This window comes from Scyliorhinus torazame, chromosome 12 (genome assembly GCF_047496885.1).
Source record: "Scyliorhinus torazame isolate Kashiwa2021f chromosome 12, sScyTor2.1, whole genome shotgun sequence".
Classification (NCBI taxonomy): Eukaryota; Metazoa; Chordata; class Chondrichthyes; order Carcharhiniformes; family Scyliorhinidae; genus Scyliorhinus; species Scyliorhinus torazame.
In genome coordinates this window covers 9,826,128-9,853,360 of record NC_092718.1, presented here as the reverse complement: position 1 = coordinate 9,853,360, position 27,233 = coordinate 9,826,128, and the positions used below count along the sequence as shown (strand labels likewise).

At 45.0% G+C, this 27,233-nt stretch overlaps 1 protein-coding gene across 7 annotated transcripts in view; it reads right to left on the bottom strand.

The window, feature by feature from the left end:
* golm2 (golgi membrane protein 2) overlaps nucleotides 1-27,233 on the bottom strand; it is a 129,090-nt gene that overhangs the window by 81,490 nt on the left and 20,367 nt on the right. For all 7 annotated transcript variants that reach the window (XR_011933852.1, XM_072470395.1, XM_072470398.1 and 4 more), the window contains exons 2-4: nucleotides 24,246-24,416; nucleotides 15,100-15,154; nucleotides 2,728-2,830 (exon numbers count right to left, since the gene is read on the bottom strand). Coding sequence is in view for 6 of the 7 variants with exons in the window: in XM_072470395.1 (XP_072326496.1) it covers nucleotides 2,728-2,830; nucleotides 15,100-15,154; nucleotides 24,246-24,416 (329 nt within the window). In the remaining variant the exon portion in view is untranslated. The remainder of the gene's footprint in view (nucleotides 1-2,727; nucleotides 2,831-15,099; nucleotides 15,155-24,245; nucleotides 24,417-27,233) is intronic.

Here is a 27,233-nt window from a genome sequence, read left to right as displayed (position 1 = left end):
TTAACCTTATTCATGGGGTCATGGTTAGTAAACTTGCCAGATTTCAATCTCGCAGCCCGAAGATGAAGGAGGGCCAGTCATTGCCCACTCACTAGCCGAGGTTGCCCATCAGCAACTTCTGCTAACACCAGGTTTTTAAAACATGTAATATATGTGATAGTTCTCAATTAAATTACATTTCATTCATAACACAATTTGCATAATAATTAGGTTAATAGAAAGAACAAGCATTGCAAGATACGTAACTACACAACTTGTACTCCAAGGCAGAACAAACTAAAGTGGCGTTTAGACAATCTCCTATTTGACTTGTGTGTTTTAGGTACTGTATCAGACAATTATAAAACACTTTTATAGCTGCAGTACAACTGACACCACTTTGTGTCAATGGGAGAGAGTCAAAAAACTACAACTTTTCAATTCCGTATTCAATTATAACCTCTTGCATTCCATAGTTAGTATTTTCATGGTTCTGTCTGTAGCCACCTAAATTGGCCAGCTCCCGATTTAAAATGGCGAACTGCAAAGGCTGATGGGAAAGTCAGCCAACATAGACAGAAACCAGCAGCTGCAGGTTTGCTGTGTATTTAACTCTGCAAAAGGCCAGACAACATCGATACCAGCGACCATCAGCATAACAACGTAGCAGCCATCTACAAACTGATGAGCAATCCCCGGGAACAATAAGTAACATTTTGGACACACAAAACAAAGCCAGACTCCCCGGCGCCAGCAGGAGCCAACACAAAGGAGGTGAACGAGCACCTCAAGACCGCCCATCGATCAGGGAACCGCTCCAGTATTGGAGAAATCGAACCAAGCGATTGGGACAAAGTCCAATCACTTGGGACCAGGTACAGGGTCCGCCCCAAAAGGCGGGAAGCCCCTGGGGACTATAAGAGTTAAGCCCCAAGTTCAAAGCGCTCTCTTCACCTCTTCGTCCTGCCCGGGTCACCCAGCAACACAAACCAACATTGACCGTGACCGGTGCAGTGACTGCCGACAGAAGTAAGTCTTAATTCAACGCTCGCTACGAGATAGGCGCCCCTAGCTACCAATCCATACCAACTTCGAATCCCGCAGACTCAGAACCCGAACGAAAGGCCATTTGTTCCCCTGACCTGGTGGGCCAGTCCGAAGTTAAGTAAAGGCCTGTTAGTTGTAGAAGTAGCTTAGACGTAGAATTTGTGCATGAGTAGCGATTACTGTGTATATTAAATGTGCTTTGATTTGAATCTTACTAATCGGTGTATTGGGTTATTGATCATTACTCGGACTTGAACCTCATGGCGGTATCATAAAGATACCTGGCGACTCGAGAGCAAAGGTAATAAAACAGAGCAATTGAACTAAGGAGAAAGTTAGCAACATGTCCAGGCAGATCATAGTGTTCTATGTACTATGCAGAGTACTTGATAACATCTTTGTCTATATATCATGATAAATTAGAAAAAAATGAATTGTAAGTTGGGATTTCTTTCAGAATGTCGATCAATGCAGCTTTCAACCATTTTTATTAAGAATTCAGCCCTGAGCTCACTTCAAGCTTTAAAATGGTGCCACTTTACTCAAGATCGTACCCGAAGTCAAAAATAACCTTTGTTTGCATCAATATTCCATACTCCTTATATTTCAAAGACCTGAGCCACGTCCCCTCCTCATCTACTCCCCTACATCAAATGAAAACACAACTACTTTATTCTTAAGCACATATTGCACTTGTTCAAAATTAACAAACCAACTTTTCTGATTATATCATAGCATTGGTAAATAAACATGTTCTCTAGTGGTTACAAGGTCTTTAATCCACTCCCACCACAAATATTCAATAAACTAGCCTGCCCCTTAGCAATTAAGATATAGCTACCAGTCTTGAAAATAAACTGTTGCTGACACTTGCAATTCCATTAAATGGAGATTAATTTTTTACACCATTCTTTTAATGTATACAATTCAGATAGAATGAGAGCCAGAGAAATATTTTCAACCTTCCATCACAGTATTTTGGGTCAAGAGGTCAATAATTAGAAATAACCTCTTGTTGACTAAAGAGTTGTATTGGCATTCTCACATCAATCCATTTTCACTTGGACCATATCAATGGTGCTGTAGAATTCAGCAACATAAATATGCTCTGCCACAACCACAGCAAAGAAAATGGAGGAAACAAAGAAGCCTGACAATGATCAAAAGGGAAAAATGGTTCAAAATACCAAAACCAAATATTGACTTAAATTTTAAATAGAAATGAATATTTACTTTACGTGTAATGACTAGCTCATGACTAATGAGGTGATCGATGTCAAAAAGGGAAGAATCATGGTGGTCAATAAGTACAGCAAAATCATAAGAATATATTTACAATGTCACAGTGCATTGGACGCAGAAACCACTCATCCTAAACCACAAGTGAATTAAGCTCAATGTTCTCTATTGGTGAATTCTGTTTATACATTCAGCCACACTAATTTTCTTTTTCTAAAAGGCAACTTAAGAATTTGACAATAAAAACTGGACTTCTTCAAAACCAGTCAATACCAAGTTGCACAGAACTGGCAAAGCAAGGTTTGCAGGTTTAGATGTTGGTGACTATTAACTTTTAATTTGCAAGGTTCAAAGTTGACTTTAGGGACACCTTCATAAAGTTGTAGCCAGTACCAAAAGGGCAGAGAAAGAGAAATGTTAACGGTTGCACTGTACAGAATCTGTGTAGAATAGGTACTTCACCTCTCATATTCTAGTTTCTTCTCCAAGGATGTGGAATTCTTCCGGTACTCCTGCAGCTGATCACCCTGCCTGATGTACTCGTGTCGTAACTCAGTGAGCTGTTCTGTGCAAGAGAAAAACACTTCAGCTGGACCAAATGTTATTGGGGCAGCAATGCCACAAAACAGGGGAAACCCTGCCACAGAATGAAGTCCAGAATGCACTTAGGGTCACTTTCACAGGAACTTGAGTGGTTATGGTGTGTACCAAGGCAAAAGAATGGCTCAGGATTATGTGCTGGAAGTATTTGGAATGATAGAGACCCCAATCTCTCATTGGCTTCAGTGTACATGGAGTCTCATTGGCCACTAAAAATACATTTGTTTCACGGTCTTGCCTTCAAATGGAATGCATGTGGAGCACCTGTGTTGGGATGGCATGTTGTATGTGAAACATAATTTTAATGAATGGGATGTGGGTGTCACTGGCTGGGCCAGTGTTTATTGCCCTAATTGCCTTCGAACAGAGTGGTTTGCTAGCCATTTAAGAGTCATACACATTGCTGTGGCTCTGAAGTCACATGGGTCAGACCAGGTAAGATGGCAATTGTGAACCAGATGGTTTTTTTGCGACAATCGACAATGATTTCATGGGCAGCAGCAAGACTTTAATTCCAGATTTTTATTTAATTCAAAATGTTACCATTTGCTGTGGTGGGATTGGAACCTGGGTGCCCAGAATATTACCCTGGGTCTCTGGATTACTAGTGCATGGACAATATCCTACTTTGGATGTAGATCAAGTAACCAAGTAAACAAAAGAAAATAAACAGAGGGAAACATTAAAAGGACAGCCTCTTAAAAGGGTATTGATACAGAAAAATCACAAATGAAACTCAAAACATCAAACCAAAACATGATTAAGAGAGTCAATAATTCACCCCAGCACCCACCAGGCACGGAAGGCCCCAACGTCGCTGGTGGACTCCGTCTGCTCCCTCTCCAGGGACACTGGCTGTGATGTAGCCGCGGTAGAGGGGCAGACGGTGATGCCAGGTGACCCCATAGGTCACCCACTGCCTGAACCTGTTGATGGCACGTTTGGCCAGGCCCAAGAGCAGGTTCATGAGGAGATCCTCCTCCTTCCCCATCACCCTCCTCACTGGGTACCTATAGATCAGGAGCATGGGCTGAAATCAAGGACATTTATTTTTTTTAAATATCTGAAAAGACAGTGCAGTCTAAAACAATCTGAACTCCCAAAAGAGAGTCTGTCTCATTAAGCTATCAGTCTAAAATTATGACCTAGTACAATCATGGACTAATATTTCTCAATTCAGGGTGATATTGCACAGGAAGTGTCAATTAATAGTTAAATCAGAAAGAATAATTTTCATTTAATTTTTCTACATGCAACAGGCCCTCTAGTTTGGAAATCATTAAAAGATAAAATAATAAAGGTCAGAGTGTTGTAAAAGACTATGTCGTCACTGCATCATTGTCTCGAAAAAGAGATGATAACCACCCCGTCGGGAGGGCAGTGGGGGGGAGACAATGACAATTCTAGAACTTGGAACGGAAATCCACTTTTCTTGACATGGATCTGAAGGAAATCCCAACATTGATGCTAATGTTAATACTCTGATGTTAATACTCTGGACCCTTTCAGGCTAAAGCAAATTGTTGTTGCTGCTGGATGTTTATAGCACAAAAAGGAGTGCCCCTAATTCAACAGCAAGCCAATAGACTAATTGTACAATGCACCACAGCCATCAACAGACCTCAATATTGTCCCAAACTCCCATAGATACATATTAACTGTCTAAGAAGAATAAAACGAGGTAGATTTGTGCTAGACTAAGATGTTTGCAAGTGTGGGGGTTTGGTCAGTTCAAACCATGCTTCTATTTTGCTTAGAGTGTTAGGGAATGTAAAGTAAACAACTGGGAGAAGTTTTTAAAATTGGTTGCCCGGTAACCAGGGCACCTTTAGGGTAGGACGGTTTTCTTTATAAAAAAAAAAAGTGTTGTTTTTGGAGAATTCATAGCAGTTGGGGCTAGGAAGCGTGAGAATGAATGGCTCTCAGCTCTGATAGAAGCAGGAAATCCATACAATTGAGTCATTTGCTCGAAAGTAAGCTCCAGAGGAACTAAAGGATAGTTCATTCTAGAAATAAGGGAATGGAAAAGGAACTCCAGGAACATGGAAGTAAAAAGGAACAAAAAGGAACTGGATTTAGGACAAGATACTGTTCATGGAAGTTGAAGTCAGACCTGGGAAGAGAGCTGATGAGGTTGGCTACAGACACGCCACACATCTGAAGCAATCGCGAGGTTTGATGTCTCTATTTCCAGTTTTTGAACAAATAGCATTCTGTTGGATACTGTGGACAGGAGTTTGTGTAGAAATTTGGATGAATGTCGCAAATCAAGACAAAGGAATTCTGAAAGGGAAGTTGGTAAAATCTGGTGCTGGATTCCTCATTGAAACAGTGGAACCGGAGCTTGTTGGAAGAGGATAGCGGATTCTTAACAGCTGATGGAAAGCATGGTTTAAAAGAAGATTTTAATGAGAAACTTCGGAAACTCTTACGGCAATCATCTGGGGGAATTAAAGAAGAAATCCACGAAGATCGGCATCTGCTTTTTATTTTCAGAATGGGTTGTTATCTTTGAAAATTGTACATATTGGTGAATCTGGGTGGGGGGGGGGGGGGGGGGGGGGGCAAACTTTTTTTTTTAATGGTTAAAGCAAAATAGCAGACCTGTGACTCTGCTCCTCCAAGTTTTATTAAAAAGTAACACATTCTGGGCCAGGGTTCCATTCAGTCGTAACACCAACTGGGATTGTAACAATCTACATATGATAGCACTTAATTTGATTCAAAGATAGTCTCTTAAGAACATAAGAACTAGGAGCAGGAGCAGGCCACCTGGCCCCTCGAGCCTGCTCCGCCATTCAATGAGATCATGGCTGATCTTTTTTGGACTCAGCTCCACTTTCCAGCCCGAACACCATAACCCTTAATCCCTTTATTCGTCAAAAAACTACCTTTATCTTAAAAACATTTAATGAAGGAGCCTCAACTGCTTCACTGGGCAAGGAATTCCATAAATTCACAACCCTTTGGGTGAAGAAGTTCCTCCTAAGCTCAGTCCTATATCTACTTCCCCTTATTTTGAGGCTATGCCCCTAGTTCTGCTTTCACTCGCAAGTGGAAAGAACCTGCCCACATCTATCCTATTTATTCCCTTCATAATTCCCCCCGCATCCTTCCAAATTCCAATGGGTACAGTCCCAATCTATTCAACCTCTCCTCGTAATCCAACCCCTTCATCTCTGGGGTTAACCTAGTGAATCTCCTCTGCACACCCTCCAGAGTCAGGACGTCCTTTCTCAGGTAAGGAGACCAAAACTGAACACAATACTCCAGGTGTGGCCTCACTAACACCTTATACAATTGCAGCATAACCTCCCTCGTCTTAAACTCCATCCCTCTAGCAATGAAGGACAAAACTCCATTCACCTTCTTAATCACCTGTTGCACCTGTAAACCAACTTTTTGCGACTCATGCACTAGCAAACCCAGATCTCTCTGCACAGCGGCAGGTTTTAATATTTTATCATATAAATAATAATCCCTTTTGCTATTATACCTACCAAAATGGTTAACCTCACATTTGTCAACATTATATTCCATCTGCCAGACCCTAGCCCATTCACTTAACCTATCCAAATCCCTCTGCAGACTTCCAGTATCCTCTGCACTTTTTGCTTTACCACTCATCTTAAGTGTCGTCTGCAAACTTGGACACGTTGCCCTTGGTCCCCAACTCCAAATCATCTATGTAAATTATGAACAATTGCGGACCCAACACTGATCCCGGAGGGACACCACTAGCTACTGATTGCCAACCAGAGAAACACCCATTAATCGCCACTCTTTGCTTTCTATTAATTAACCAATCCTCTATCCATGTTATTACTTCACCCTTAATGCCATGCATCTTTATCTTATGCAGCAATCGTTTGTGTGGCACCTTCTCAATAACTTTCTGGAAATCCAGATGTACCACATCCATTGGCTCCCTGTTATCTACCGCACTGGTAATGTCCTCAAAAAATTCCACAAAATTAGTTGGGTTCATAAAGGGCAGGTCGTGCCTATGCTGCATCTGCCCAGTGGGACAATTTCCATCCAGATGCCTCGCTATTTCTTCTTTGATGATAGATTCCAGTATCTTCCCTACTACCGAAGTTAAGCTAACTGGCCTATAATTATCCGCTTTCTGCCTACCTCCTTTTTTAAACAATGGTGTCACGTTTGCTAATTTCCAATCCGCCGGGACCACCGCAGAGTCGTGAATTTTGGTAAATTATCACTAGTGCATTTGCAATTTCCCTAGCCATCTCTTTTAGCACTCTGGGATGCATTCCATCAGGGCCAGGAGACTTGTCTACCTTTAGCCCCATTAGCTTGCCCATCACTACCTCCTTAGTGATAATAATCATCTCAAGGTCCTCACCTGTCATAGCCTCATTTCCATCAGTCACTGGCACGTTATTTGTGTCTTCCACTGTGAAGACCGACCCAAAAAACCTGTTCAGTTCCTCGGCCATTTCCTCATCTCCCATTATTAAATCTCCCTTCTCATCCTCTAAAGGACCAATATTTACCTTAGCCACTCTTTTTTGTTTAATATATTTGTAGAAACTTTTACCATCTGTTTTTATATTCTGAGCAAGTTTACTCTCATAATCTATCTTACTCTTCTTTATAGCATTCTTAGTAGCTTTCTGTTGCCCCTTAAAGATTTCCCAGTCCTCTAGTCTCCCACTAATTTTTGCCACTTTGTATGCTTTTTCCTTCAATTTGATACTCTCCCTTATTTCTTTAGATATCCACGGTCGATTTTCCCTCTTTCTACCGTCCTTTCTTTTTGTTGGTGTAAACCTTTGCTGAGCACTGTGAAAAATCACTTGGAAGGTTCTCCACTGTTCCTCAACTGTTTCATCATAAAGTCTTTGCTCCCAGTCTACCTTAACTAGCTCTTCTCTCATCCCATTGTAATCTCCTTTGTTTAAGCACAAAACACTCGTGTTTGATTTTACCTTCTCACCCTCCATCTGTATTTTAAATTTCACCATATTATGATCGCTCCTTCCGAGAGGATCCCTAACTATGAGATCACTAATCAATCCGGTCTCATTACACAGGATTAAGCACAAGTATCTGTTGTTTATTCTTAAAAACATGAATGGTGGGTCAACTTGCGGCATGGGTTGGTACCCGAGTCTTCGATGTTTTGGCCATTTCGGAGACATGGATAGAGCAGGGACAGGAATGGTTGTTGCAGGTGCCGGGGTTTAGATATTTCAGTAAGCTCAGGGAAGGTGGTAAAAGAGGAGGAGGGGTGGCATTGTTAGTCAAGGACAGTATTACGGCGGCAGAAAGGACATATGATGAGGACTCGTCTACTGAGGTAGTATGGGCTGAGGTTAGAAACAGGAAAGGAGAGGTCACCCCGTCAGGGGTTTTCTATAGGCCTCTGAAAAGTTCCAGAGATATAGTAGAAAGGATTGTAAAGAGGATTCTGGATAGGAGCGAAAACAACAGGGTAGTTGTTATGGGGGACTTTAACTTTCCAAATATTGACTGGAAACGCTATAGTTAGAGTACTTTAGATGGGTCTGTTTTTGTCTGTGTGCAGGAGGGTTTCCTGACACAGTATGTAGATAGGCCAACAAGAGGCGAGGCCATATTGGATTTGGTACTGGGTAATGAACCAGGACAGGTGTTAGATTTGGAGGTAGGTGAGCACTTCGGTAATAGTGACCACAATTCGATTAAGTTTCTTTTAGTGATGAAAGGGATTGGTATATACCGCAGGGCAAGAGTTATATCTGGGGGAAAGGCAATTATGATGCGATGAGGCAAGACTTAGGATGCATCGGATGGAGAGGAAAACTGCAGAGGATGGGCACAATGGAAATGTGGAGCTTGTTCAAGGAACAGCTACTGCGTGTCCTTGATAAGTATGTACCTGTCAGGCAGGGAGGAAGTGGTCGAGCAAGGGAACCGTGGTTTACTAAAGCAGTCGAAACACTTGTCAAGAGGAAGAAGGAGGCTTATGTAAAGATGAGACATGAAGGTTCAATTAGGGCGCTCGAGAGTTACAAGTTAGCTAGGAAAGACCTAAAGAGAGAGCTAAGAAGAGCCAGGAGGGGACATGAGAAGTCTTTGGCAGGTAGGATCAAGGATAACCCTAAAGCTTTCTATCGATAGGTCAGGAATAAACGAATGACTAGGGTAAGAGTAGGGCCAGTCAAGGACAGTAGTGGGAAGTTGTGCTTGGAGTCCGAGGAGATAGGGGAGGTGCTAAATGAATGTCTTTTTCCTGACAAAAAGTAATGTTGTTGAGGAGAATACTGAGATGCAGGCTACTAGACTAGAAGGGCTTGAGGTTCATAAGGAGGAAGTGTTAGCAATTCTGGAAAGTGTGAAAATAGATAAGTCCCCTGGGCCGGATGGGATTTATCCTAGCATTCTCTGGGAATCTAGGGAGGAGATTGCTGAGCCTTTGGCTTTGATCTTTAAGTCATCTTTGGCTACAGGAATAGTGCCAGAAGACTGGAGGATAGCAAATGTTGTCCCCTTGTTCAAGAAGGGGAGTAGAGACAACCCCGGTAACGATAGACCAGTGAGCCTTACTTCTGTTGTGGGCAAAATCTTGGAAAGGTTTATAAGAGATAGGATGTATAATCATCTGGGATGTATAATATTCTGGAAAGGAATAATTTGATTAGAGATAGTCAACACGGTTTTGTGAAGGGTAGGTCGTGCCTCACAAACCTTATTGAGTGCTTTGAGAAGGTTACCAAATAGGTGGATGGGGGTAAAGCAGTTGATGTGGTGTATATGGATTTCAGTAAAGCGTTTGATAAGGTTCTCCACGGTAGGCTACTGCAGAAAATACGGAGGCATGGGATTCAGGGTGATTTAGCAGTTTGGATCAGAAATTGGCTAGCTGGAAGAAGACAAAGGGTGGTGGTTAATGGGAAATATTCAGATTGGAGTCCAGTTACTGGTGGTGTACCACAAGGATCTGTTTTGGGGCCACTGCTGTTTGTCATTTTTATAAATGACCTGGAGGAGGGTGTAGAAGGATGGGCGAGTAAATTTGCAGATGACACTAAAGTCGGTGGAGTTGCGGACAGTGGGGAAGGATGTTACAAGTTACAGAGGGACATAGATAAGCTGCAGCGCTGGGCTGAGAGGTGGCAAATGGAATTTAATGCAGAAAAGTGTGAGGTGATTCATTTTGGAAGGAATAACAGGAAGACAGAGTACTGGGCTAATGGTAAGATTCTTGGCCATGTCCATAGATCCCTGAAAGTTGCCACCCAGGTTGAGGGGGTTGTTAAGAAGGCGTACGGTGCGTTAGCTTTTATTGGTAGAGGGATTGAGTTTCGGAGCCATGAGGTCATGTTACAGCTGTACAAAACTCTGGTGCGGCCGCATTTGGAGTATTGCGTGCAATTCTGGTCGCCGCATTATAGGAAGGATGTGGAAACATTGGAAAGGGTGCAGAGGAGATTTACCAGAATGTTGCCTGGTATGGAGGGAAGATCTTATAAGGAAAGGCTGAGGGACTTGAGGCTGTTTTCGTTAGAGAGAAGAAGGTTAAGAGGTGACTTAATTGAGGCATACAAGATGATCAGAGGATTGGATAGGGTGGACAGTGAGAACCTTTTTCCTCGGATGGTGATGTCTAGCACGAGGGGACATAGCTTTAAATTGAGGGGAGATAGATATAGAACAGATGTCAGTGGTAGGTTCTTTACTCAGAGTAGTAAGGGCGTGGAATGCCCTGCCTGCAACAGTAGTGGACTCGCAAACACTAAGGGCATTCAAATGGTCATTGGATAGACATATGGACGATAAGGGAATAGTGTAGATGGGCTTTAGAGTGGTTTCACAGGTCGGTGCAACATCGAGGGCCGAAGGGCCTGTACTGCGCTATAATGTTCTATGTATGTTGCGTCTGGTACCAATTATCACCTTTCCCCCCCCCCCCCCCCCCCATCAGTTTCCAATCAGCACTCCACACAGCAATTGCCAAAATTATTCCACAAGGCCCAACTTGATTAAATACAGCAGTAGCTCATTGCTTCAGATTGCAGTCTGCTGTGCCTGCAATGCTGTCTTGCAGGTATGGTGGTCATGAGCTATTTGTCTTGTTTTTCAAAAACTAACCCAAAAGCTGCCTCCATGATCAAATTATTGGAGTAAATGGAATTAAATGACTTATCTGTTATGATCATTTTCATTTCTCAGACTGAAACATTAACAAACCAAAGGGACAAGCACAGATCACAAAAGAAAAACCCCAAAAGGTGGTGAAGATTTTGAGATGCATATTTGACATATTACACACGAGATTGCCCCAATTCAAAGCCGTATTGGGTATCTATCTTCATTTTAATGCAACAAATCTTTACAAAAAGAGAAAGGACTGAAATAATTACTTACAATGTAACAGAAAGGTTAAAGCGGATGAGTGGCCTACTCTCACGTTCCTACATATTCATGACAGACGGCTATATTAAAAGTGATGATCTTGAATAGTTGACTTTCTTCGTTGCAGATTTTCTACATGCCATAGGTGTGGGATAGCAGTGCAACCTCATCATTTTGTGAATGGAAATGCTAACCCTAACAAATCAACAAGTGTGAAGTCACAAACTAAAAACAGAAAATGCTAGAAAATATGCAGCAGGACAGGCAGCATCTGTGGAGAGGGAAACCGATATAATTTTACAGGGTGATGACTTTTCATCAAAACTAGAGAACGTTGGGGATGTAATATTGAGCAAGATGTGGGCAGGACAAGGAAAATAAAAGGGTATGGTAGACAGGAGGGGGCCAAAGGGAATGGTGATAGGGCAAGAAAAGGGACAAAAAGAAACAAAATAAGGTGGGCCGAGAACAAATGCCCACTGTCTGAAAGCAAAAATGAAACTGAATCAGACAAAGTAAGGAACCAAAATGGAGGAAACAGAGTTTACAGAATGAAATTGTTGAACTTTGTGCTGTCTGGAAGGCTGTAAAGTCCCCAACCTGCTGCTCACAAATCTTTTATTGATGGAACCCCATTTGAATGCCTCAAACTTTGTGTGACCCCAGATTGAGCAGGGGGAGGCAGGGGCTGCCGAGCAGGGAGACGGGGAGAAACGGGGGCTGCCGAGCAGGGAGACGGGGAGAGGTGAGGGCGAGACGGAGGACCCCCCGACCGAGCGGGGGCGAGACGGGGGGGGGCCCCCCCGACCGAGCGGGGGCGAGACGGGGGGGCCCCCCCCGACCGAGCGGGGGCGAGACGGGGGCCCCCCCCCCCGACCGAGCGGGGGGCGAGACGGGGGGCCCCCCCCGACCGAGCGGGGGCGAGGCTGGGGGGCCCCCCCGACCGAGCGGGGGCGAGGTGGGGGGCCCCCCCCCCCGACCGAGCGGGGGCGAGACGGGGGGCCCCCCCGACCGAGCGGGTGCGAGACGGGCCCCCCCCGACCGAGCGGGTGCGAGACGGCCCCCCCCGACCGAGCGGGGGCGAGACGGGGGGCCCCCCCGACCGAGCGGGGGCGAGACGGGGGGCCCCCCCCGACCGAGCGGGGGCGAGACGGGGGACCCCCCGACCGAGCGGGTGCGAGACGGCCCCCCCCGACCGAGCGGGGGCGAGACGGGGGGCCCCCCCCCGACCGAGCGGGGGCGAGACGGGGGGGCCCCCCCCGACCGAGCGGGGGCGAGACGGGGGGGCCCCCCCCGACCGAGCGGGGGCGAGACGGGGGGGCCCCCCCGACCGAGCGGGGGCGAGACGGGGGGGGGCCCCCCGACCGAGCGGGGGCGAGACGGGGGGGCCCCCCCCGACCGAGCGGGGGGCGAGACGGGGGGGCCCCCCCCGACCGAGCGGGGGCGAGATGGGGGGGGGGGCGAGGCGGGGGGCCCCCCCCGACCGAGCGGGGGCGAGACGGGGGGACCCCCCGACCGAGCGGGGGGGGGCGAGGCGGGGGGCCCCCCCGACCGAGCGGGGGGGGCGAGGCGGGGGGCCCCCCCGACCGAGCGGGGGGGGGCGAGGCGGGGGGCCCCCCCGACCGAGCGGGGGGGGGCGAGGCGGGGGGCCCCCCCGACCGAGCGGGGGGGGGCGAGGCGGGGGGCCCCCCCGACCGAGCGGGGGGGGCGAGGCGGGGGGCCCCCCCCGACCGAGCGGGGGGGGGCGAGGCGGGGGGCCCCCCCCGACCGAGCGGGGGGGGCGAGGCGGGGGGCCCCCCCCCCCGACCGAGCGGGGGCGAGACGGGGGCCCCACCCCCCGACCGAGCGGGGGCGAGACGGGGGCCCCCCCGACCGAGCGGGGGCGAGACGGGGGCCCCCCCGACCGAGCGGGGGCGAGACGGGGGCCCCCCCCGACCGAGCGGGGGCGAGACGGAGGCCCCCCCGACCGAGCGGGGGCGAGACGGGGGGCCCCCCCGACCGAGCGGGGGCGAGACGGGGGGGCCCCCCCGACCGAGCGGGGGGCGAGACGGGGGGGCCCCCCCCGACCGAGCGGGGGCGAGACGGGGGGGGCCCCCCGACCGAGCGGGGAGCCCCCCCACGACCGAGCGGGGGCGAGACGGGGGCCCCCCCCCGACCGAGCGGGGGCGAGACGGGGGGCCCCCCCGACCGAGCGGGGGGCGAGACGGGGGGCCCCCCCGACCGAGCGGGGGGCGAGACGGGGGGCCCCCCCGACCGAGCGGGGGGCGAGACGGGGGCCACCGAGCCCGGCGGGGGGGGGGGGGTTGTTAAGCAGGGGCATGGGGCTGCTGAGAGTCAACTGGTGGTGGGATTCGCCCAAAAATAGGGAAGATCCATCTTGGGTTTTATAAAAAAAATAAAGGTTGTAGCAGCAATCAGGCCACACCTAGAACAGATAACTAAGCCACACTCCACTGAAGAAAAACCACAAACATTTAAAGGGGCCTGGCAGGGGTCAGAACTCAGTCCAAACTCCAAGGCCACCATTATGGTTTTGGAGTTTGTGACTCCAGAATCTCATCCTCCGACCTTAATCAGTGGTCACAAGCCACAGTTTCAGAACCTCTGTCCTAACAAAGACGAGGTGCTGTTCCTCAAGCTTACTTTGAACTTCATGGGAGCAGTGCTCCAGGCCAAGAACAGAAATATCAGCCTGTGGGTAAGGCAGTGAATTAAGTGACCAGTCATCAAAAGCTCGTGTCAGGCTGGCAAGCTGAACAGAAGTGCTCCACCCAATTTTGTGTTTAATCTCTCCAATGTAGAGATTGCATTGAGAGCAATGAATACAGTATATTAGCTGACAGAAGTACATGAAAATTGCTGCTTCGCCTGGAAAGAGTGTCTGTGGCCTTGGATGTTCAGCAGAGAGGAGGTAAAAGGGCAGCTGTCACATTTCTTTCATTTGCACGGAAAGGTGCTGCGCTAAGGAGGCAGGGGGTTGGGGTGATTGAAGAGCTGACCACTGGTTGGTATGACAGAGGGAATGGCCCCTCCAGAGTGCTGCAAGGGTGTGTGTGGGGTGGCATTATGCTGGAAATGCAATGGAGACACAAACTGGAGGGGTGGAATGGAGCTGTTAGAATGCAGGGTATGAGGAAGTGTAATCAAGGTAGCTGTGGTAGTTAGTGAGTTTATAATGAATTACTGGATGGCCTAATTCCAGAAATGGAGAGAAAGGAAGGAAGGAAGGGAAGGAAAGAGTTGGGCCAAGTGCCCTATTTTTGCACTGGTTTTACCCCACGCAATAGCAATAAAAATCATCTCCAAGGATTTTAAAAACATTTTTTAACAAGATGTCTTCCACCCTAAACAATCCTATTGATTTTCCCTCGACTCCTCAACGGCCTTCCCGACTCCTTTAGATGCTGTGAAAGGGGGAATCGAGTTGCTTTGTAGTAGAGTTAGAAATTGCACAGTGTACTGCTACAACTATTTTTTTCCTCAAGTCGTGGACATCGCTGGAAAGGCCAGCATTAATTGCCCAGTGGGAAGGTGAGACGTCAACCACATTACTGTGGATTTGGAGTCAGATATTAGGCCAGACTGGCTCAGGACAGGAATCCTTACCCCAAATAACTTGTGAATAAACTGAGCTTTTACAGCAACCTGTTCACTGTTACGGCTTTCAAAAATTAGATTTGTATGAAAAGATTCATGGTACTGGATTACAAACCTATGAACATACCCAGTGTACTACTGTGCTATAGAGTAATGCTAAGAATACGGTTAGGATAGCATAGGTGTCAAGAATAATGTTTAAGGCTGGCAAACTATATATTTGTAGCCAAAACATGAACACAGTTGGTCAAAAACGATCAATCCCTTCATTCTTACCTTGTAACCGATGAATCAAAGACAGCTGATCGGTTATATTATTCTGAAATTTAACCTAGGGGAAAAAGAAAAAAATAATTGTGAAAACCGGTGCCATGGTGGATAATTTACAGTGTGCTTATCCTTTGTGAATTTTTCATAGTTTAAATGATTTCAGGATAGCAACTAACGTCAAAGCGATCTCTGATAATTCCAACAGCACAAAGTTCACTTCAAGCTTCAACTATGCTAACCCAACCATCCCTCTTTAATTTCCCTAATGACTCAGTTAGTTTATCCAGTATTTCAGGGTTTACAGACCAGGAAATTCTTGCATTTTATCCTTAATCTTTGCCAAGTTATAACTTATATTTAGACAGTCTCTTTCACGGTGAAAGAAACTCCAGCGTCATAGAACAGAAATGAACCAAATGAACCAGAGAGAATGTAATCATCTCCCTAACATTAATACTATTACCATCACTGAATCCCATCATCAACATCCTGGGGTTACCACTGACAAGAAACTGAACTAGTCATATAAATACTGTGGCTACAAGTGCAGGTCAGAAGCAGGGACAACTGCCGATTAACCCATTTCCTGATTCACAAAGCTTGTCCACCATCTACAAGGCATATTAGGAGTTATGATAGAAAACTCTCCACTGGCCTGATTGAGTGCAGTTCCAACACTGCTGAGCGCCATCCAGGACAAAGCAGCCTGCTTGATTGGCACCCCATCCACCACCTTCACACCCATCACCACTGGCACAGTGGCAGCAGTGTGTACCATCTACAAGATGCTCTGCAGGAACTCACCAAGGCTCCTTCGACAGCAGCTTTCAAACCCGTGAGCTCTACCACCTAGGAGGATAAGGGCTACAGATGCATGGGAACACCACCATTCAAAATTTCTCCTTCAAGGAACACACCATCTTGTGCCTTTACAGTCGCTGGCTCAATATCTTTCTAACTACACTGTGGATGCCCCTACACCACATGAGCAGCAACAGTTCAAGAAGTCAGCTCACCATCACTTTCAAGGGAAAGTAGAGATGGGCAATAAATGCTCGCCGAGCCAGTGACACCCGCACCCCATGAACAATTTTAAAATCCTTAGCCCGAGCTGTTGAGCATTTGAACTGGAGAAAAAGTAGTAATTTTATTCCTGCTTCCTTGCCTCAGGATAGTCCCCCTCGCCTGTGGGTTTCCAGAGAACAAATAAGAAACGTACAGCACAGGAACAGGCCCTTCGGCCCTCCAAGCCTGTGCCGACCATGCTGCCCGTCTAAACTAAAATCTTCTACACTTCCTAGGTCCGTATCCCTCAGAGGCATTACATGGTTTTAAAATTGCTACAAAATCTCCCACCCCCAACATTGTCAGCAGGTAGAATTTTTTCCAGTTATAAAAATGCTCTACATGATCTTTATTTTAATGTTAGAATCTGCTACCAATTACTTCAGGGAGAGAAATACTGGAATGCATTTTCTGCATCATGCAGCAAATCCTACCTCAGATTATTCAGATTTCAAACATCGGCTTCTAAATCACTTAAGCCAACTATTTCCAAGTCTTGCCTTTGTTTTTGTGAGGACTGTAAGAAATTGATAATATGTAGTATGTATATCAGTTACAGTAATGTTTTTAAAAGCCTGGGTTAGGGTGTGTATGGATCTGCTGCAGTAATTTTTTTTAAAAATCCTGGTTCAAAAGACTTTGTGGCTGCAAAATGTGCAATTAAGATGTCAGGAAAGTGAGATCAAGTTTACAAGGAGAGGTTTAATGTGATTTTGTTATGATTTCTGGGTACGCCCTGGGGAGTAAAGAAGTTCAAACCCAATGTCTCAAATTAAGCAAGCAGGTCATGGGATTTGAGTGAAATAAAGATGCAAGTAATGGGACGAGCCAGGTTCGTCGCGGACAGTTTTAGGTTTAGTTTCTGCAAGCTGAGAGCTGAACGACAGCTTTTGCTAAAGGTTGTCAGATTCAGCATTAATCCGGCAGACAGGGATCTGCAGGCCGTTTACTGAAAGGATCTCTCTTCTCTCCTCAAGCAATCTTTCAAATAACTCTATCCAGCGAGCAGCAAGTAATCCTGCGTTTGCTAACTTTATTTAAAAGTGGTTTTTGACCGGTGAAGGGTTTTGCTGGATTGGAGATAAATGAGGTATCAGTTCGGAGTTAGTGTTTTATTTTATTGTTAAGCATTGTTTAACTAATAATTGTAAGCTATGTTTCTGAGATGTTAAGACAATTTAATACTGTGTTAATATTAGTTTTAATATATTATATCCCTATTTGTGTATGAAGTCACTCCTGAATAAAGTATCCTTTCCTCACAATTCTACAAATTAAATGATTGGGGTTCCCGTCTGGTATCCCAGCAAATTTTGGGGTCTGATCTGAAATCGTAATATTGTTCATTGCAATAGCAATATCTTAAAACCTAGATACTGGGAGTGTCAAACTCAGTGTAAGCGAATGTGTGCAGGACCACGAGGAAGGCCCACACGAGCACATGTACAGTCCTTATGCAGAACACCGAAAATTCAGACGGTCAGTTTACCACTGCCCAGAATGCTCTGCAATTCCCTTCAATAGTGGGATGGGAATGAGCATGCAGGCTTGGGATGGTCACCCTGCATTTCTGATTTTTACACTCATATCTTCAGTTCATGACAAGAAATGGGGGGCATGGCCTCCTGCAGTTGCATTTTGTCACCAGGCCTTACAACTCCCCTTGTGACAGGATGCCTGCTGGAGTAAGGAGCAGCACGGTAGCATTGTGGATAGCACAATTGCTTCACAGCTCCAGGGTCCCAGGTTCGATTCCGGCTTGGGTCACTGTCTGTGCGGAGTCTGCACATCCTCCCAGTGTGTGCGTGGGTTTCCTCCGGGTGCTCCGGTTTCCTCCCACAGCCCAAAGATGTGCAGGTTAGGTGGATTGGCAATGATAAATTGCCCTTAGTGTCCAAAATTGCCCTTAGTGTTGGGTGGGGTTACTGGGTTGTGGGGATAGGGTGGAGGTGTTGACCTTGGGTGGGGTGCTCTTTACAAGAGCCGGTGCAGACTCGACGGGCCGAATGGCCTCCTTCTGCACTGTAAATTCTATGAAAAGAGTTGGCACTGTACAGGTCCCACAGGTTCAGCAAAAAAAACATAAAACAAAAAAACAGTAGTTTGAATTGGGGGGGGGGGGGTACAAGCAAATTAATCTCCTCCCTCAGGACATAGGGAAGACATGAAAATGCCATTAACTTGAGCACAAACATCAAGAGCTCAACTGTGAGTAGGTAGGTTACACATCCCAAAAGGTTTGACCTGAAATTTACCAGTTGATGAAAATAAAAAATGATTTAAAACTTCCTGAAGTTTAAAGATAAATTATTTACATTTATCTATCACAAGGGACCTCAGTTAATATGAACATTGAATATTCATTGTTGCATTTAACCAAGATTCTGATCGTGTATGTATGTGTGTGTATATATTTGTATAATATGCAAAGAGAAACTTGTTGAGAGATTCCACATGCTAGACGTAATATTAACATTGAATATTCATAGTTGCATTTAAGTCTAGCATGTGGAATCTCTCAACAAGTTTCTCTTGGCATATTATACAAATATATACACACACACACTCGATCAGTATCTTTTAGCTAAATCTTGGTAACTTTGTAGTATTCTAGGCTGGATAAGAGTAAATGAGAATTGAAACATAAGCTGTCATGTGCATCAGATCCCTCTGGAAATTGAAAGAGGTTTCGATGATGTAGGCCTTATAGTGCCACTGCCAGAAGAAACCAACTTCAACAGATCTAGGCATGGCTGCAGTAAATGTACTCGCACTCTCTCACCCACGGTAATGGGGATTTAAAGGAAAAGATTAAAAAGCAATAGGAAATATAAATTTACCAAAGATAATAAGGGAGTACCCATTAACATGCCAACTCTCATCTCAAATGTGTAGCTATAACATCAATCGCAGTGCAGATCAATATGGTTTTCAGTCAAACTGGATGCAAGTAGGACATATTTCAATACAGAGAAGCAAAATAATGGTCAGTTTTTGCCAAAATTCTTTGTCACTTTGACAAATGACAAAAATATTAGTACCTTGTTTACAGAATTGGCTATGGTTATATTCCAGCAGTTAAGTGCAAAAAAATTGGAACAATCAGACCTTCAGTTCAACTACAGAGAAACATTGCCCAAGTGACGACAACACATACTGGTGATCTGAGAGGACTAGGAAGGATTGCGGTGATTTTTTTTTTTTTTTTTTTTAAATATAAATTTAGGGTACCCAATTCATTTTTTCCAATTAAGGGGCAATTTAGCATGTTCAATCCACCTACCCTGCACATCTTTGGGTTGTGGGGGCGAAACCCACGCACATAGAGGGAGAATGTGAAAACTCTACACGGACAGTGACCCAGAGCCGGGATCTTGGTACTGTGCTATCACTGCACCACCGTGCTGCCCTCAGTGACTCCTTTTTGCCCAGGCCCTAGGATTTCTAGTCTTGAACTCTTGAATTGCACCACTGACCCACAAAAAGCCTCATTTAGATTTGCTCTCAACCACGTTCGATGCTATTTAGCATAGGAATTTCAGCACTAATAAACCAGTAGGAGTCAAAAAGAGGCTGTAATTTAAGAGATGCTGCTTAATTCAATCATGGTGCCATCAATTAAAACATGTTAATCAAATCCAAAAAGCAATTTTTGCCTTTATTTCAGTTCCCTCGGTCACCCCTTCCAATATGCACCTACTGTTGCTAGGATACAGAGTGCGAATGTAGACACATCACCCAATTGGCGAGTTGCTATAAGGCTGGGGAGTTAACTATTTAAACATTCTTGCTGAGCTGAATATTATTCTCCCCCAACAAAGATTCTGGCAGAAAGCAGAAGCGACATAAGTTTGGTTACAATTTCTGCTCCTCAAGCCCCAAGACAGAAACCGGTCCTTAATTGCGATTCATAGAACATAGAACATAGAAAAATACAGCACAGAACAGGCCCTTCGGCCCACGATGTTGTGCCGAACCTTTGTCCTAGATTAAATCATAGATTATCATTGAATTTACAGTGCAGAAGGAGGCCATTCGGCCCTTTGAGTCTGCACCGGCTCTTGGAAAGAGCACCCTACCCAAACTCAACACTTCCACCCAACACCAATGGCAATTTGGACATTAAGGGCAATTTATCATTGGCCAATTCACCTAACCCGCACATCTTTGGACTGTGGGAGGAAACCGGAGCACCCGGAGGAAACCCACGCAGACACGGCGAGGACGTGCAGACTCCGCACAGACAGTGACCCAAGCCGGAATCGAACCTGGGACCCTGGATCTGTGAAGCAATTGTGCTATCCACAATGCTACCGTGTTGCCCTTAAGAACAAATAAATCTACACTATCATTTTACTGTAATCCATGTACCTATCCAATAGCTGCTTGAAGGTCCCTAATGTTTCCGACTCAACTACTTCCACAGGCAGTGCATTCCATGCCCCCACTACTCTCTGGGTAAAGAACCTACCTCTGACATCCCCCCTATATCTTCCACCATTCACCTTAAATTTATGTCCCCTTGTAATGGTTTGTTCCACCCAGGGAAAAAGTTACTGACTGTCTACTCTATCTATTCCCCTGATCGTCTTATAAACCTCTATCAAGTCGCCCCTCATCCTTCTCCGTTCTAATGAGAAAAGGCCTAGCACCCTCAACCTTTCCTCGTAAGACCTACTCTCCATTCCAGGTAACATCCTGGTAAATCTTCTTTGCACCTTTTCCAAAGCTTCCACATCCTTCCTAAAATTAGGTGACCAGAACTGTACACAGTACTCCAAATGTGGCCTTACCAAAGTTTTGTACAGCTGCATCATCACCTCACGGCTCTTAAATTCAATCCCTCTGTTAATGAACGCGAGCACACCATAGGCCTTCTTCACAGCTCTATCCACTTGAGTGGCAACTTTCAAAGATGTATGAACACAGACCCCAAGATCTCTCTGCTCCTCCACATTGCCAAGAACTCTACCGTTAACCCTGTATTCCGCATTCATATTTGTCCTTCCAAAATGGACAACCTCACACTTTTCAGGGTTAAACTCCATCTGCCACTTCTCAGCCCAGCTCTGCATCCTATCTGTCTCTTTGCAGCCGACAACAGCCCTCCTTACTATCCACAACTCCACCAATCTTCTAGGCAACATAGTACCAGCTGACATCAGATCAGGGGACAAACCTGGTACCACCTTGTTTGATGATCGCACAAAATGCTGGGCACTTGGGTTTCCCATAAATCGCTCATCGCGAGGGCTGCGATTGCTCATTATAAAGGTTGACTGTTCTTCAAAACTCCCAACAAGGAATCAAGTAGATTTCTGTATTTAAATCAGCTATGATTTAAATTGCTCAACACCAGACAATAGCATAGCAGAGTAACAGTGGATCACAAATCAAAAAGGACAGCTTTAACTGAAGGATTAATATCCGGGGGGGGGGGGGGGGGGGGGGAATCTTTCAATGGTCTACAGCTACAAGTTTAAAGAATATACATGACCAATGGCAAAAACGTGATCAAAAAAAAACACAGCTCTGATCTGTACTCCATCCTATCAGAGCAGTTTATTTTTAAATCGTCAATTCTGCCCAGCACCAAGTTATAAAAAATTAATTGTAAAACCCAAGCTCCTGGTCATTTGTTTTCTTTGCTTCTCCCAAGGAAAATAGTGGCACCACCATATTGTGCAGGGCAAGACCAGAGTTCACATCAGCATGTTCCTTAAATCCATATAATTTGGATAAATCTGTGGGGTGTAATGTTAAAGGCAGCAGTTTAAAAGGTTAGCTTTCAAATGGATATAAATTTGTCCCTACATTTTTTTGGTTCAATGTTTTTCTTCTCTAACATGTAGTGTACGGCAGTAGGCTTTCAAGTCAAACCATTGCCTCCAGGTCTATTAGGATAGACTAAACACTACTTTACAAAAGGACAGCGTGGACTACCAAGTCAGGAATAGCAAGCTTAATTGAATCAGAAAATTCTGGGACTACATAGCTGACTTAAAGTAGGGGCCCAGGTAAAGTGTCACTTCCAAATATTATGTAGTCTTCTCTGCCACAAAGCATTCCCACATTCCCCAATTTTATTTCAGATTATAAGGGCAGTTTGGGATTTTAAGGACAGAAAACCCTTCAGCTCTGTAGAAGATCAAAGCGACTGGCTGTTAAACCTCAGCAAACAATCCCCAATTCTGCCAAGTATCAAGTCCACTTAATTCTGGTATTGGCTACACTGTTGCTGTTTTCTCCAGAAATGTAATATCAAGGTATAAAGTATAAACATAGCAACCTCACAATTACAAGCCCTTACAATAGAGATTAAAAGCATGTGCTCTCTTACATTCACTTAAACAATTGGACAACTTAAAAATCATTCAGGGCGCACAATTGTATTTTAAATGTGTTTTTAAATGCAGATTGCTAAAATTAATAATCTGCTTCTTCCACTCAATAGCTCTTCCTAACTTGAATTGGTAATGATTTAGGATGTACCTTTCAATTTAACTCAGTGACACTCTTAATCTGACAACTGCTACTTGGGGCAGCAAGTTGAGACAGTGGTTAGCACTGCTGCCTCACGGAGCCGAGATGCCAGGTTCGATTCCGGCCCACTGTCCGTTTGGAGTTTGCACATTCTCAGTGTTTGCGTTGGGTTCCACCCCCACAACAAAGATGTGCAGGGTAGGTGGATTGGCCACGTTATATTGCCCCTTATTGTGAAAAATGAATTGAGTACTCTTAAATTTATTTCTTTTTTAAAAAAAGAGAAAAAAAACGAACATATTTTTTGGCACAGAGTACAAATCTGAATGCCGCAGAATAGGATAACGTGACTTCAGCATGCAGTCAACAAAGCACAAACCTTCTCGATATAGGTATATGACAAGGGGCTTCTGAAGCAGAAATCTGAGAGAGTCCATATTCTTTTTAATTCAGGATGTGTTTAGATCCTTCTCAAGCTAATTTTTTTGTCTCTTCCTGAAACATTGACTCATTGCTAGAACATAGAACCATAGAACATTGCTAGAACATAGAACCATAGCGCAGTACAGGCCCGTCGGCCCTCGATGTTGCGCCAACCCGTGAAACTAATCTAAAGCCCATCTACACTATTCCATTATCATCCATATGTTTATCCAATGACCATTTAAATGCCCTTAATGTTGGCGAGTCCACGCCCTTACTACTCTCAGAGTAAATAACTTGCCCCATTAGCTAGGATGTGGTTAATGACCACTGGGCCTCAACAAGTATTGGCAGGCTATTTGAACCTGGGAGTTCAATTTAAGACACTTTTATTATTCAAAGCACATGTTTGAAATGTTGATCCTGATTAGCTTTGTGAGAGAAACAGAACATTTGCTAGTGGCCGTGCTACGAGAAGTAAAAAATGCAAGACGAAACCAAAAAAAGGTTAAATAACAACCCTAGCAGTCCTGAATTATGTATGACAGTAATCTGATAGCTGGAAAGGAAATTTAGTGCTGAGGAACTTAAATCAAAACCAATTTATTTTCACATTCTGCACAGCTTAGCAATTATATTTTGAAATTATTTAAACTAGTCAGTTTGCATTTTTACTTGCTCTGAATTACCAAGCGACAGGCACATCATAACATTCATTTCACTGTAGCCTGTGAAACTGGCCCATTAATAAAATAATCACTTCCCAATCTTCAAAAAAAAAACACGACACATTGCACTCTGCTGCACAAATATTCTTAATTTACGGATAGCGTTCCTTAGCAATTTAACATTTCATAGCAAGAGATGACTATGTAAGATGTAATTAAAAATGCAATAGGGGGGCTTGTTCAATTTTCTGTTCTCCACGGAACATTTAGCTGCGTTACAAGAAACAACTATTTTCATCCTTCGAGAACGAACACAATGTGGTTAATGAAATGATATGGCTATTACTCAATTCTCAGAAACAAAATATACAGGGGAACAAGCAACAATTTGTAAATTTCATCATCATTAATGTCAAATATCACAAATAAATTAGAGCAGCAATCCTTAATGGGTGCATATCTGATTGATGGTTATCAATCTTGGTATGCACATTATGACCTTAACATACTTACTTTCTCCTCGAAGCATTTCTTCATCAAATTCTCTTTATTTTGGAGCTGGTTACCCAGATTGCTACATTCATCCTCTTTTTCATCAAGCTGCCGCCTGTGAGTGTCCACTTGCCCCATTAGCTCGGAATTCCTCTTCTCCAAACGACTTTTAGCTGTATCGGTCTTCTTCACCTGGGTGGATGAGAGACACATTCAAACAAATTACTTAAATTTGATAGAGAACCATGAGAAACAGAATTGTTTGAAACTTATCCCAACCCTACTTACATAAACCCGTTGGCTGCAGGATTTTATGTATGTATAAACAGCTTCAAAGTATTTCTGATAGAATCCCAGAATCCCTAGTGCAAAAGATGGTCGTTCGGCCAATCGAGTCTGCACCGACTCTCTGAAAGAGCACTATACCCACACCCACTCCCCTGCCGTATCCCCACGCATTGATCATGGCCAATCCACCTAGCCTGCACATCTTTGGACTGTGGGAGAAAACCGTAGCACAAAGGAAATCCACGCAGACAGTGGGAGAAAGTGCACACAGACAGTCACCAAGGCAGGAATTGAACCTGGGACCCTGGTGCTGTGAGGCAGCAGCACGAACCACTCTGCCACCATGCCGTCCAGTCTGATCCCATTCTCCCGTTTTCGTCCCACTCTGAAAATAGTCCTTCTCACTCAACTAACTCCCTTTTAATGACAGACCCTACTTCAATGCTTTGAAGTAAAGAACTCTGCATTCTAATCACAAGCAGCATAAAATGTTTTTTAAACTTGCTCTTTTGCTTCATGCAAACATTCAGCTTGTGCTCTTGTTACTATCTCACGGACCAATGGAAATAAGTCATCAATATTTAACCTATAGTAATTCTTCCCAGGACCCCATCAGGTTACCCAAGGCTCATTCAGCTCCTCAACTTCGTCTCCCTTTGTGATTGTAACGCTTCACACTTAGAACAGCCTATTAAATCCAAATCTTCCAAGAGTGATCAAGTGTATACATTACAATTCAATTCCAGCTGAAGGCATCAGACACATCCAACATTACCACCTTATCTTTGTAGTTTTCTGTGAACTCGAAATTTAAAACCAAGGGTTCCATTTACCTTTCATACACCCGTATTCCACCTGCACTGGCACCTTTAAATAATTGGAGTATCGGCACACCAATGTATCTTGGTCCTCTACTGCAAAGATGTACACAATTCCCTACTCTTTTTAAAAAAAATATTTTTGGTATTTGCAAGTTTTTATAATGATAACCATAACAGCGACATGAACATGGTACAATAAATATTTCCACCCCCATGACAATCTTCACACACCCCAACCATAAAACAACAGTCTGGCTCTCTCCCCGGAATTCTGCTTCTGCTGACATTTTAATTTTCCCCGAGAAAGTCAACGAACGGCTGCCACCTCCGGGTGAACCCAACCATTGACCCTCTAAAGGCGAACTTTATTTTCTCGAGGCTGAGAAACCCAGCCATGTTACTGACCCAAGACTCTACACTCGGGGGCTTCGGGTCCCTCCACATCAATAAGATCCGTCTCCGGGCTACCAGGGAGGCAAAGGCCAAGACGTTGGCCTCTTTCGCGCCCTGAAATCCTGGCTCTTCCGACACGTCAAAGATCGCTACCTCCGGACTCGGCACCACCCGTGTTTTTAGCACCGTGGACATTGCCTTGGCGAAACCCTGCCAAAACCCTCTAAGTTTCGGGCATGCCCAAAACATGTGGACATGATTTGCTAGGCTTCCCGCGCACCTCACACACCTGCCCTCTACCCCAAAAAACATACTCATCCGGGTCACCGCACGCGGGCCCGGTGGACTATCTTGAACTGTATCGGGCTAAGCCTGGCACATAAGGAGGATGTATTAACCCTGCTTAGGGTATCCGCCCACAGACCCACCTCTACCTCTCCTCCTAGCTCATCTTCCCACTTGCCCTTAAGCTCCTCCACCGGAGTTTCTTCCGAATCCAAAAGTTCCTGGTAAATATCTGATATCTTCCCCTCTCCCACCCAGGTACTGGACCCTACTCTATCCTGTATCCCCCGTGGCGGCAGCAGCGGGAAGGCCGGAAACTGCCTTCTCAAGAAATCTCGCACCTGCAGGTACCTAAACCCATTCCCTGCTGGCAATTCAAAATTTATCCTCCAAGGCTTTCAAGCTGGGGAAGCTCCAGTCTATAATTAGAGCCCCCATCCTCCTAATTCCTGCCCTTTGCCATCTCTGGAACCCACCATCCAGCCTATCGGTACAAACTGATGATTATTATAAATCGGAGTCCAAACGGATGCTCCCTCCACTCTCTTATATCTCCTCCACTGCCCCCAGATTCTCAGAGCCGCCACCGAACGTGTGGAGTATCGGGCCGGCGAGAACGGAAGAGGTGCAGTTATCAGTGCTCCCAAATTTGTGTCTTTACATGACGCTGCCTCCATCCGCTCACCGACCCCTCCCCACTACCCACTTCCTAAGCATGGCTGTATTAGCCGCCCAGTCGTAATTGCAAAAGTTTGGCAAAATTTCTAACACCTTAAAATTGCCATCATATTTAGTGACAAGCAGCAATGAAATGCAGTGAAGGGGCAATTCTTCTAACTTTACTGGAAAACTGTTTTTAAACTTTCAAAGTTTTTCAATAGCTCATCACAAGTTTTTCTTCTCATTATTTTACAGCAGAATCTTAACTGCTCTGCAGTGTCATTATCCACAAGGATTCAACTGGGTGTTGGGGCATAATTTTATAAATAACCACTGTAAATAAACTGCTTTAATCATTTTTATCTCCACAGGCATCAACCACGGAGTCAGCAGCGTCAGTCACAAGTTATCTTGATGCTCAATAAAGAACATCTGATTCTTTAGCTTGTGCTTTTGAGATTTTACTTTGTAGTCCCCGACGGTTGATTCAGAGACTTTGGGGGGTGGGACACACCCAATTCGGTTGGTCACCTATAACGTAAAGGGGTTAGATGACCCAGTG